Genomic DNA, 13,279 nt, shown 5'->3' on the forward strand with positions numbered 1-13,279 from the left:
AAAACAAGTTTTCTATTTTACTTTTATTTACCAGAATCCATTATAACTCATGTCACCATTTCGAATTCGGAACTATTTCTACAAATATTAAACGCTTTTATTAACATCAATTAACTTTACGCGCCTTTCTACTAACATCTATATGCCAACTGCCTATAATACCGTATAATTTTTATTTTGCTTTTTTGCTTAATCTGTAATTAGCTATGAAATCTTAAATTAATTTAGAGTTTGCACAATTATTACGAATTTATTACAAATTTTATTTTTTATTTTCAATAGTAATAAAAAAATATCGTAGCATAGTGCAGGTAAAATTTATGACTTTTAACATTAATAATTAAAAAAAAAGAAGTAAATCTTTTAAACGCCTTGAGTGACATCACTACTGAAAAGTTCATCTGCAACATGCTTTCAGTGTTTTTTTTATGTTAACAACACTATTATTCCACAGCCTATACGTGACCACATCAGTATACCCTGTGCCGTCGATATGCGCACAGGATCAAATCTCCGACTGGTTCGACTCACTGGCTGAATGTCTGCACTGGAACGTACGGAAGAAGCAGAAGCAAATCGACGAGCTAAGTGACATGACTCATTCCTCCAGCGATACAATCGAGGAACTGGACGCCAACCATCACGATGACAGGCCCGCGGACACGTGACCACACCATAGACAATATTTGCATGGACGATTGATAGATTGGGGGATTTGTCTATGGCCTTAATAACGGTATAATGGCAATAATATCTATTTAATAAGACACAGCTCGAATTTGTGTCAAAAATAAATGATGCTACCTTTCAATAAAATAAGGCTCAATGGATATTAATTTCTATGGCTTTCCATGGTTAATAATTTGATTTTTATCCTATATTTATAATTGTTACTTTAAGTATCAACTAGTTAACGACGATTATGAATGAAATATAAATTTGACATCAAATTGATTCTATAATTTAGACTGCACAATTAATTTTATTATATAAAATTTAAGTTATATACTAATTTATACATAATTTTAATGCTTACGTTGTATTATCTTGATATGAAGACAAAAAGTTTAAGTTTTTAATAAAATTTCATCAAAAGAAAAATTATTTACATTTGTTTCAATCTGTTCATAATCGTCTTGATATAATAATATTTATAGTACATGTATTAAAAAGCTGTTAAATCCTGATTGGTTTTATGTCTTTGGGTGTTTGTGATTTATGGTTAAGAGAACTTTTTTATTGTTGGAATGAAATTGTACACACACCTTCTGTGTTCCCGATTTTCTTGACATTCCCTTAAAAAAATATAAGATTTTTATAATCTAAAATTGTAAGCAGACCTTATTGAAAGTCTGTGACTTATATGGATAAGGCTGAATATCCAATTTTTTAAATCGGAAAGTGGCCATAATTATTGCGTGGCAGGAATAACGAATGTCATGTGAAATATTTATGGCCGCGTGCTTAGTAAGATTGGTGAAATGTAATCTAATGTGCAAAACATTTTTGAGAAATTAAATTAATACTGAAAAAACATTTTTCGAGGTGCTTTATGGAGACCTATAGTGCCAATCAAATTTATTTCTAAGATAATATTAAATGCACAAAAATAGATATAAAAGACGTCTACTTTAAATTATAATCAAGGTTTCTCAATTTTATTGCTATTGCTAGTGTTTTAATATTTAAATAAAAGTAGCTTTTTATGAATCACATTAAAGAGAATGAGGTTTTCGTGGTTTCAAATTCCATAAAATCAGTTGTTACTAAAGTAAATGAAAAAGAGTGTTTGTTTTTTAATTGTTTGTGTTTTAAATATGTATCTTTTGAAGAATGCCTAAATGTTTGTTATAAATTATACAGATTTGACAATTTTATTTGAAGTTTTTCTTTTGCAACATAATGCCCGCCACCTCTAGTGGTTAAACAGGTAATAACTTATCAATATATAATAGCACTTAAAAATATATCCACAATTTGTTTTAACGACTTGGAGATAAGACGTAATAATGAGTAAGCACAGAAGAGAACCACAATTGCCTGACCTAATAGTTGGTCTGTTCTCAGAAGCAATTATCATGATAACGAGAATGGGACTGTATGTATCCCTATCGTAAACAAGGTTTGAATTTTTTGTATCTGTGTTGTAAAAACGCCTTTTATAAGCTATGACATTTTGTTATCTGTCTATCATTTGCTCTTTGATATTTATTATCTGTATTAAAATTTGACATTATAAATAAAATAATCTTAACCTCAACAACAATTACGGAAATTAAAAGAATAACAATAAAAATACTATAAAAAAAATGATAAAATCATCGGCATTGATAAATTTAGTTTCAAAAAGAGGTATTTGTTTGACTGCAGCAAGAGAAGGTAAACGAAATTTCCGAAAATTCGTCATCCCCAATAAAAGAGGTTCAAGAATTCACAAGGAGCAACAGATGTCTGCAAATAGAGAGCTAGAAATAGACAAGCGAGGCGTACGTGATGTTGGATATGAGTTAAATGGAAAATTCGTCAAAGTCCCTGAAATGATACCAGAAATAATTGTGCCTGATTTAACAGATTTTAAACTAAAACCATACGTTTCTTACAAAGCTGAAGATGTTATACAGAGTGAATTCACAGCAGAGCATCTTTTTAATGCAATTTACAGCAAAAAAATTGCTAAAGATTTTCAAGAAGGTAAACTAGACAGTGAGGGTCAACCACTTGAGCCATCGGAGGAAGAAAAATTGCAAGCGGAGGAAGCTGTTATAAGGGCAAAGAGAACTGGTTCAGATATATTTTAAATGTTGTATAGTTTAATTAGTATAGATATTAGGGAATGTGAATTAAATGATATTTAAAAAAATGTTTTATTATTTACCCTTATTTCACATATTACAATACATAAGGTTAAAATTGTGTTAACGTTAAAAACTGAAAACATAAACGTTTTTGAACCACATGAAACTTGGAGCATTTTATTTATTCATTCAAGAATACTAATTGCTGAAATAATTCTGAGATATGTTTGAGCTATAAATGTACATACTGATTTTTTTTAATTAAATACATATAACACTACTAAAATTAAATATCTTTTTTGCCTACTGATCATTTTATTACTTCTGTAGTTAGTTTTAATAAAATTCCTGCTTCTTATTTATGTGAAATAAGTTATTAAGTTTTCATTTATGTCACATAAAAGCTTCTTTATCCAAAACATATTTAAAATGTAACACATTGGTATTCTAATTGTAAAAATATTGTTTTTCACCTATTAAAATACTATTTATTGATGATACCGGTCTAATTAAAACACGATAGGGTATTTTTAATAGATAAGCTGTTATTGCAATGATCCACGACCCCTATACGACCCTTGTTTATCTTAAAATATTATTTCTACAACTCGTAGGTATTTTATCATTTAAACTGCAGTTATCTTTTCGCGCGGTTGTCAGGCGCGTGCACATACCCAACAAACATAAATATAATGGGTGGTAACTATTCCGCTATGGACCCGATGGACGTACCTGTCCCGGACTTAGCTAAATTATTCGAACGCGATGGATATTTAAAGCCTTACGAACGTGAAATTCGCCGGCGGTGAGTTGTTTTAATTCTATAATATTGTAGAAATTATTAATTAACTTAAATACGGCTTGTAAACTAAAAACATTTTACTTTCGTAAATTAGGTTAGGAAGTTGTGTTTACGGTGTTCGTCGCATCAAGCGCTTTAGAGCTGCCAGATGTCACTTGTTAACAGAGTAGTTATTCCTCGATTATTAACTTAACAAAAACTATGAAGTATGCAAAAAAAGTTCGAAATATTATTGGCAACGTAAAACAATGCATGAGATATATATATTTTATTAGTCGAAATATATTAAAACAGAAAATATACCTACGCGTTTAAAGCGCTTTCGTTGCTGTTGCGACACTCTCAATGTCAAAGTAAAGGTCGTTTCGTTTCATTTTTTGAAAGAACTGTTGTAGTAGAATAATAGGATTAATTTTAAATATTTAACGACTTAACGTATAACATTAACATAACAAAAAACATCACAATATATCAATTTTGTTTCACAGTAAATATTATTTTGACATTGCCACGTTTTTCAATTGATATGCATACTAATAGATTTGCTATTCATTTTCTACCATAGAAACATAGAGAAAGTGCTGAGTTATGACTTTTATGCGTTACTTAAGTTTTCCTTGTTGATTTTATGCGTCTATTGCAGAAGATAGCTTAATAATCATAACATTGACCATGACTAGTGTTCTAGGGGCAAAGTCGCGGTCTAGGGATCAAGGTTCAAACTAATAAAGAGCAAGTCAAAGATTAGGTCGGTGAACGGTTTAAAACTAAGGTTTTATTAATTCATCACTAACATAATATAGCCAAAAAGGGTACTACTATTTTTAATACTACCGTGCTAATAATGAGCGTATAAGTCACGAGTTCTTTTTTGAAAAATTAATATTCCTTGGTTTATATTATTATAACTAGTTTGTTTATGATTCTAGATATGGGTGCTTCAAGGACCTATGGGAACGCATCGAGACGTGGGATGGTGGGTTAGACGCCTTTACCACAGGTTATCGTTACTTCGGACCGCAGTTCAACTCTGACGGGTCGGTAACATGGCGGGAATGGGCACCAGGTGCTCACACGCTGCATCTGCAAGGAGAATTCAGTAAGTAGCAAACATAAAGATGACGTAAAAAATATAACGATGAGACATAAAACCTTGACAAATATTATAGTAGGAAGTGGGTGGGTCAGAAAAAACTTCTGATACCAATTTTTTTTGCCTGGATCCGCGCTTTTTAGCAGGTGACAGGTACTAAAGTCATTAGTTTTTCGTTAATCCGCATGGCGCTAGTTTTGCTAGTAAAACGTTCGTTTGTTTAAAAGAATAAAAGATAATTGTTATTATTACAGATGGCTGGAATTCAAAAAGTCATCCGTTCAAGAAGTTGGAGTATGGAAAGTGGGAACTGCATATCCCCGCAGCGGCAGGCGGCTACGCGTTGAAACATGGCAGCAGAGTCCAACTCATCGTGAACGAACATCTATACAGGGTGTCCCCCTGGGCGAACTATGTTAAACCATTTGAGGGATTTACTTATCAACAGTTTATTTACAAACCGGAACAGGTATATATGGTGTTCAATATTAAAAATACTCTAAGAGTAAACTAATGATTCTTTGGCACAAAATTAGCCGGCTATAGTTTTTAATGTTCCGTATCGATTCGAGATCTGCTTTATGGGTTTTAACTGTATGTTTTCTTTCAGCCGTACCAGTTTAAACACCCAAAAGTGGATAGACCAAAATCACTTAGAATCTACGAGAGTCACGTGGGTATCGCCACTCCAGAGGGCAGAGTAGGGACATACACTGAGTTCAAGGATAATGTGCTACCTAGAATTAAGAAACAAGGTAACAGTTACATTTTAGAGAGAAAATTGCCCTAAAAATTTCGACCTATTTGATGAATAAGATATCCTGGAATATTTTAGGATAGAAATATTATTTCTTTTAATAACTAATGCTGGATTTTCGAATTCAAAAACAGGACAGTAGTAGACATATAGAAAAAAAAATTAGATACGATTAGGGGGAACGCTGCCAGTCTCTTCGAAACCTTGCCTAAAGGGACTCCTTTTGATAATTTAGATTTAGAATGAAAGAATGAATAGATTTACGACTCTTTATTAGATATTAAAATTCATCAATATAAATGTTTATTATTGTTTATAGGTTACAATGCAATACAATTAATGGCTATAATGGAGCACGCGTACTACGCTTCCTTTGGATATCAAGTGACCAGTTTCTTCGCTGCGAGCAGGTATAATAAATAATAATATTTATAAAGAAAGTATAGGAAGGGAGAAGGGTATGCAATTTGTTGAAGGAGGCGACCCATAAGGGGAAAAACTCTTTTTGTGTACCTACTTCTACGTCGATTAAATGTGGGCAACGCATCTACAGTTGTGAATGTCTGTGGGTAACAGTACCTTCATCATTTGCAAAAATATTAAAAAAAAACAAACAAAGGCTTTTGTCACATTCTGGTTTAAAAAAAAACTTTTTTGACATTTCCAGTCGTTACGGCACGCCATGCGAGCTGAAGCAACTGATCGACCGCGCGCACGAGATGGGTCTGTACGTGTTGTTGGACGTGGTGCACTCGCACGCATCCAAGAACACGCTGGACGGCCTCAACGAGTTCGACGGCACTAACGCGTGCTACTTCCACGACGGCCCGCGCGGCACTCACACGCTGTGGGACAGCAGACTGTTTAATTATTCTGAGTAAGTAAATTAAAAAAAAACATATGTACATAAGATCTTTTTTAACCATAATATTGTCTATTTTAACATTAAATGCCACAACAATTTTTAAATATTGTACAATCGGTGCAACTGAATGTGTTAAGATGATAGGTTTTCAAATATTGACGCGTCAAGGTCACCGGCGCGCTGCGTAGTGCCCCCCGCATTCCAATACACCTAAATTTGTGTTTTTTGCATAGATTCCCGCGAAGTTAAGAACTGCTGAAAACAATATTAAGAAAATGATGATTATGCTTAACTTATTTACAGAACTGAGGTGCTAAGGTTCCTGCTGTCGAATCTACGGTGGTATCAAGAGGAGTACCAGTTTGATGGATTCAGGTAAGCATCAATAATAATCTACGAATAATAGAATAACATTTGTAGTTTTAAGAATAAGGCATATGAACTTAAAATTAAGTCGTATGTTAAATGCACGGATATAAAAAGACTGGCTATAAGACGTAATATATTGTGCCTATTTGATTTTCGCCATTTTGGTGCTGTGGTGTGGATTCGAAGTAATAATATACATAGACCTAACTGACATGTAACATCAACATGCGCGTTTAATTCCGAAAGAAGCGAAAAATTAGGAATTAAATTAGAAATAAACATCAAGTTCATTTGGAATTTCGTGAAGATTTATCAAATATTGATTTCCTGTGGACAGATTCGACGGCGTGACATCAATGTTGTACCACAGCCGCGGCATCGGGCAGGGCTTCTCCGGTCACTACGACGAGTACTACGGCCTCAATGTCGACACTGAGGCCCTCGTCTATCTCATGCTGGCCAACGAGCTCGTGCACAAGCTCGACCACAGAGCTATTACTATTGCTGAAGTTAGTTTACAGTTTTGTTATACCTTTCATTTACCTTTTGTATTAAGTGAAAACGCCAGCACCACATTTTAAGTATAAACATGCGCGTAGCCAGGGGTGGCAATGGGTGCTGCCACCCCCCCCCCCCTCCACTAAATAATCCAATAAATATAAAATAGATGTATAAACAACTTCAAAATACAAACTAAACACATATTTACAACTGCTATTGATCCAGACAGATAACTCAAAAACTACTTTTCAGTTTATGCCATTCCCTAGCTAATAACGTTACCTTTGGAATTTTTTTTTTCTCTTAAAATAAAGAGTTGGTTGAGCTAGCTCTACTATTTTATTAATTACCGCGTTATACAGGATGTATCAGGCATGCCGGCGTCAGGTCGGCCTGTGCGCGAAGGGGGCACCGGGTTCGACTATCGACTGGGCATGGCCATACCCGACATGTGGATCAAGCTGCTGAAGGAGCAGCGCGACGAGGACTGGACGATGGGCCACATCGTGCACACGCTCACCAATCGCCGCTGGATGGAGGGTACCGTCGCATACGCAGAGAGCCATGATCAGGTTTCATATTTCTTCTAATCTGTTCTAATATTGAGGAAGGTTAACTTTGAAAATGTATGCCGCTAGTGTGTTGTAATTTTAACAGAGTTACGTGACTGTAATTTGTAAACCTGTAACGCCCATTTCTGTCCAGTGCCCAGGGCGTTCGCCCAACCGCGCCATAACCTAACACTGGTACTGTCTTTTAATAACAAAAAATTACATCGAATCCCACACACTATTGTCATTGGTTGGAGTTATGACTTCTATGAAGCAAATGTAATTTAGCCTACAAGTTAGGTTATAATTAAGTTTGTAATTTTGATGATTAGTATGCATAAATGTAAATGTCAGGCGCTGGTTGGCGACAAGACGATAGCGTTCTGGTTAATGGACGCGGCGATGTACAGCCACATGAGTACACTGAGCGAGCCCAGCGCGGTGGTGGAGCGCGGCCTCGCCCTGCACTGTATGATACGACTCATCACACACGCGCTCGGCGGAGAGGCCTACCTAAACTTTATAGGTTTGAACTATTATAAATTATTATATACGCTAAAACAAAACCATAGATTTATTAAAAAGATTTCTTAATACTAACAAAATAATGAAATAATCGTTTTTATTAAGGACATTCTTTTAACTTTTCCAAATAACCTCAAAGCTTATGCGTAATGTGTAAATGATTGGAACTTACATTGGCGTTTAAACTAAGCCAAAAATGTGTATACAAACTATCCCTGAAACAAGATGGGCGAGAATATCTTTGGAAAAATAAAACATGAGTAAGAAAAAAAAGATTAACCAATGTGTATCATGCAGGTAATGAATTCGGTCACCCCGAATGGCTGGACTTCCCGCGCGCGGGCAACAACTCCTCGTACCACTATGCACGCCGCCAGTGGAACCTGGTGGACGATGACCTCCTTAAATACAAGTTCCTGAACGAATTCGACCGCGACATGAACATGCTCGAGGAGAAACATGGCTGGCTCAGATCTGATCCGGTAAGTATCATAAGGGTTCTTGTAGACACGAAACAACAGAAGATAATTCGGCTGCGTGTATGTCCTACTACCCTTCCCACCTTTTTTAATTAGAACAGGAAGGGAAAGGATGGGAAGGGAAGGTTGAATCTATGAATTTTCTTATGTATTAAGGGTATTGCTTGTTTTTTTTCACAGGGTTTCGTATCATGCAAACACGAAGGTGACAAAGTAATTGCATTTGAAAGAGCTGGTCTTTTGTTTGTCTTCAATTTCCATCCGTCGCAGAGTTTCACAGACTACAGAGTCGGTGTAGATGTGCCAGGGAAATATCAAGCGGTGCTATGTTCAGATAGTAAGAAGTACGGTGGATTTGGACGGATAGAACCTGAAGGAGAATTTCATTTAACACAGAATGTACCTTGGGGCAACCGTAATGATTCAATACAGGTAAAAAAACTTGAAGAAAGCAATTTAAAAATTATCAAATAAAACTTCAAAAATTATATTTTAATAAAAATTTATTATCTGTTTCAGGTTTACATACCCTGCCGTACAGCTATTGTCTATGCTAGAAGTGATTAATTTTTTTTTATAAACTGCCAGTAATATGTTTGTCACATTTTTGCTCAATATTATTTGCTATAATTGTGCTTGCCATATAAAAGTGTAGGTGTTACTTATTTATACACATTTTCATCTATTTAACACAAAAATGTATTAAAACTTGTTAAAAAATAAAGTATATCTGTTTATCAAAAAAACTTTTTTTAAGATGGTATACCAATTAGTAGGTTGTTCTTAGGGGTACAAGATAAAGGTGTGAGTCTTGACATTGTAACGCTATAACCATGTTCTTCAGCAAGTCTTGCCCGGTCTGAATCAATGATGCCCATACATCTTGCTCCTCTTTCTGTCAGATGATGATCTTTGTGAGTTTGGTCAGCGGCATGGCCAATACACAAATATTGGTCTAGGTTTAGACTGTTAAATGTAGAACTTCTAGGATACACTATTCTATTATTAGTAGCATTAACTGAGCCATAGCAACATGGACATAGCACAAACTTTGCATTGGCTTTCAAACATTTGTCCAAAACTAAATCACTGGCAACCCCACAAGCATGTAAGGCAACACCAATGTTGAACTTACCAACAAAAAAGTCCAAATTACATTGGAAAAAATAAACATTCTTCAAACACATTTCATGTACTCTTTTTCTTGCTCTTAGCAATGATTGTTCTTTATTTTCAAGCAATATGATTGTGCAATTAGGTAACAAATGTGCAAGAAATATACCTAAATGTCCACTGCCACTACAAAAATCTACAATCAAATCTCCATCCTGTGCAATTTCTAAGACAGCTTGAGCTAGGTTTTCTAATTGTTGCGATTTCCTTACAATTCTTACATCTGGTAAATGTCCAGCAAATGGATTAGCACCATCAGGAACATTATTCCAAGATATAGTTGATTTATATTGAATATTGGTAACGGAAAGTTCCATGCCAATCTTGAGTGCACTTAAAGCATTTTCTATATCCAATTCTTTGGTGAACAATCTCTTTTTAGGGTTGTGTCTCTTAGGATCTGATTTATAGAGGCTCACATCATCAACAACAGGTATGCTTATATTATCTAAATTCATTGATTTTGATGAAAACTGTGGTATTATATCTAAAATATCTTTTACATCTGGTATACTTGCTATATTAACATACCATTTATATGTCAAAGGTAGAAGAGATTCAAAACAATTAGACCCTAATCTTTGGAACATAATTCTGTAACATGTCAATAAAATTAAGTCAGCTAATGTAAAGAAAGGTCCTTCAGCAAACTTATGACTTATATTTAAATCCTCTATTTTAGTTGTGCAATCTATTTCATGTGCTTTTCGGCAGTTTGATTTCCATTTTCTGGGCTTTGAAGATCTGTCTTTATTCGATGGTTCATTTAAACTGTTTGTAATTTCTTTTTTCTTATCAATTACATTTTTATTTTCTTTTTTCAATTCTCTCACTAATCTATATACATTATGCACCCTAACAGGTTTATTAAGATGATTTTCAAATCGAATTAAATTTATGGGCACTTCATTCATTTGCTCTGTGGTTACTACATCTAATACAGTCTGAATGATGTCGACTTCGCAAAATTTTGTCCATACGGATACTTCATTTGGCGCTTGCAAGCAACCTTTTCGAAAACTAAGCAATCCCTCATCATTCTCTTCGCACAATTTCTTTGTAGACCTGTGTTTGCAAATATATCTAGCAACGCTACAAAGTCCTGCCACAATAGTATCTTCGCTTTTCAATACTGGAAAATTACACGACAAAACTTGCCAAGGTATATCTTCTGTATCCAGAACCTTTAGATCTACCTCATTTAATTTAAACACTGGGGCGGAGTTTTCTGTAAATGCTTCTTTAAAAATAAAAACTACATCAAGTTCACAAGGTTTACAAAATTTAAAGATGATGTATGACACTAATGACTCGAGGGATATATCCAGTTCATTAAATTTATAGTAAACTGCTGGCTTTGTAAAAGATTCTAAGTAAATTCGGTTGTTCATTATTAATTACTTTCAAAATATTATATTTAGTATTAACATGTAGTTGTGATTAGGTTATGTTTTCATCTCAATTTTTTGACGTACCCCAACACAGACTAAAAACTGACCATGAATTTGTTATGATTGAATACTCTTTGGCTATGGGATTTATGGTTTTATGTCAATGTCAAATGTCATCTTCATGTTTACGTCAAAGTTATAGGTTAGGAAAATGTTTTCAGTTCTAAAATTTTCTTTATAGTTCGAGAAAACTTAGTGATACAGCAATATTTTATACGTCAAAAATAAACTGTTTCCAAAGCACGATGTTGGAAGTTGTAAATGGATTCCTACTTGTTTACTTTATAGTTTTGTGCTCAATCAGCGCCCTAGTCCCGACTTTAGTAAAACCTGTAAGTTAATATAATTTTACAATATTTTATATAATATTTTTAAATGAACTTTGCTATTTATTCGATATTTTTGCCTCCTAATCTATTCATTTTTTCTTTGAATTGTTTGTTGTATGTTATTAATTTTCAGATTGTAGCATGTTTCTCGGGCGCATCACATGAAGAACGAGCCGCTTGGGCTGAATTATTAAAACTAAAAGAGGCTCAAAAAGGTATATCAATGAAAGATGAGTTTGCAGCATATTCGAAATTGCAACGGAAAATCAATAAACTGGAGTCTGAATTAAAGGAAAACCGATCTTCACGGATGAGTAAGAGTTTGGCTGTAATTGGGTCAGTTCATATTGTATTACAAGTAGTTGTTGCTGTACTTATTTTGATATCTGTAATTTGGTTTAGAAGAGAGCCTATAGTAGCATTGAAGGGAGACCTTTTTCCTCTATCCACTGTACTCCAATACCCTAGTGATATGCCAAATGGTATTTCCACTCATGTGTGGGTTTTGATAACAAATTTGTCTGTTAGAACATTATTGAAACCAATTTTAAGCTAATAAAAGTACAGACAGTTTAACAAAAAGACTGATTGGAGCACATTAATACCAATTTGTAAAAATATGTAAGGGTGAATCCAGATCTGGTGATATTTCAAACTTATATATGTCCTGACCTGTATATATGACAATGCATCACTTGAGTAGCTCCCAGATGTCCATTCACTAGATTTAAATGTATTGTAAAGATGAACATGCTCATTTACTCATTTGGATTTTCATGCTGTTTCCGTTCTATGTTAAAGGGAGAATTTTGTATTTAAAATTGTTTAGTATTTATATGTAATTTATGGATTTTGAGTCATTACCAATTAATTAAATGGACGGAGGAAAAGGATATTTGTTAAAATATTTATTAGCTTTGTAATTTTTTATAAATGTAAATAAACATTTCTATGTAATTTTTTTTTTATTTTAATTTACAATTAACAACTATTTTTTTTAAATTCAAATATGATACATTTTAAGATTATTTTACTGCACTCTTCAGGCATACTATGGTCCAATCTCTTTTAAAATATCCTTTCAATGGGGAACAGGATTCCAATGTTTTATTTAAACAAATTAGGAAATGAATATTAAAACAAACATAATTTTTAAATAACTTTATTTACTAAACAAAAATTAAAGTATCTTATATTCAGTCTGATTTACATCAAAATCTGTCCTTTCAAAATATTTCAACAAACAATTTTATGTTTGTATCACATCAGAGCTCAATAGAATCCTTTCTTAAAATTATGGACGACTCAATTGTGCTCTATAATTGATTAGCAAATAAAACTGTGTTATAAAATTTAGCTTAAAGGAAAATATATATCACTAAACAATATCAGAGAAAATTAACAAAACAAAACCCAAGAAATCTAAGCAACCTTGGGGAAGCATTTAGCTTTAAGTATACCAACATAACTTATTTACAAGCGCTTTATCACAGCTTAAACTTACATCTGTGCTACAGTATTGCCATGACAACTATGAATAATAAACATCCTGTATACAACGGAATAATTGAAAAGCAATACTAAAAACT

At 33.7% G+C, this 13,279-nt stretch overlaps 5 protein-coding genes across 10 annotated transcripts in view; 4 read left to right on the forward strand and 1 right to left on the reverse strand.

Moving 5' to 3' along the window:
- The window catches only part of LOC106126738 (NAD kinase), a 34,770-nt gene extending 33,346 nt beyond the window's left edge, over positions 1-1,424 (forward strand). For all 6 annotated transcript variants that reach the window (XM_013324559.1, XM_013324561.1, XM_013324558.1 and 3 more), the window contains one exon: positions 455-1,424. In XM_013324559.1, coding sequence (XP_013180013.1) covers positions 455-668 — 214 coding nt within the window. In that variant the 3' untranslated portion in view covers positions 669-1,424. The remainder of the gene's footprint in view (positions 1-454) is intronic.
- An 836-nt stretch (positions 1,425-2,260) lies between these two features.
- On the forward strand, positions 2,261-2,860 carry mRpL41 (mitochondrial ribosomal protein L41). The gene has a single exon (NM_001311826.1). The coding sequence runs from the start codon at positions 2,310-2,312 to the stop codon at positions 2,796-2,798; it is 489 nt and encodes a 162-aa protein (NP_001298755.1). The 5' UTR covers positions 2,261-2,309; the 3' UTR covers positions 2,799-2,860.
- A 552-nt stretch (positions 2,861-3,412) lies between these two features.
- On the forward strand, positions 3,413-9,414 carry AGBE (1,4-alpha-glucan-branching enzyme). The gene is made up of 13 exons (XM_013324538.1): positions 3,413-3,600; positions 4,527-4,696; positions 4,945-5,159; positions 5,301-5,445; positions 5,767-5,857; positions 6,115-6,324; positions 6,616-6,687; positions 7,019-7,190; positions 7,545-7,754; positions 8,088-8,259; positions 8,556-8,740; positions 8,918-9,169; positions 9,257-9,414. The coding sequence occupies exons 1-13, from the start codon at positions 3,488-3,490 to the stop codon at positions 9,302-9,304; spliced, it is 2,055 nt and encodes a 684-aa protein (XP_013179992.1). The 5' UTR covers positions 3,413-3,487; the 3' UTR covers positions 9,305-9,414.
- Positions 9,415-9,470: 56 nt separating this feature from the next.
- Positions 9,471-11,379, reverse strand: LOC106126731 (glutathione S-transferase C-terminal domain-containing protein homolog). The gene has a single exon (XM_013324539.1). The coding sequence runs from the start codon at positions 11,299-11,301 to the stop codon at positions 9,490-9,492; it is 1,812 nt and encodes a 603-aa protein (XP_013179993.1). The 5' UTR covers positions 11,302-11,379; the 3' UTR covers positions 9,471-9,489.
- Positions 11,380-11,457: 78 nt separating this feature from the next.
- On the forward strand, positions 11,458-12,570 carry LOC106126732 (tail-anchored protein insertion receptor WRB). Its single transcript, XM_013324541.1, has 2 exons — positions 11,458-11,693; positions 11,824-12,570. The coding sequence occupies exons 1-2, from the start codon at positions 11,607-11,609 to the stop codon at positions 12,244-12,246; spliced, it is 510 nt and encodes a 169-aa protein (XP_013179995.1). The 5' UTR covers positions 11,458-11,606; the 3' UTR covers positions 12,247-12,570.
- Positions 12,571-13,279: the final 709 nt, after the last annotated feature.

Source organism: Papilio xuthus, unplaced genomic scaffold (genome assembly GCF_000836235.2).
Source record: "Papilio xuthus unplaced genomic scaffold, Pxut_1.1 DF824992.1, whole genome shotgun sequence".
Lineage (NCBI taxonomy): Eukaryota > Metazoa > Arthropoda > Insecta > Lepidoptera > Papilionidae > Papilio > Papilio xuthus.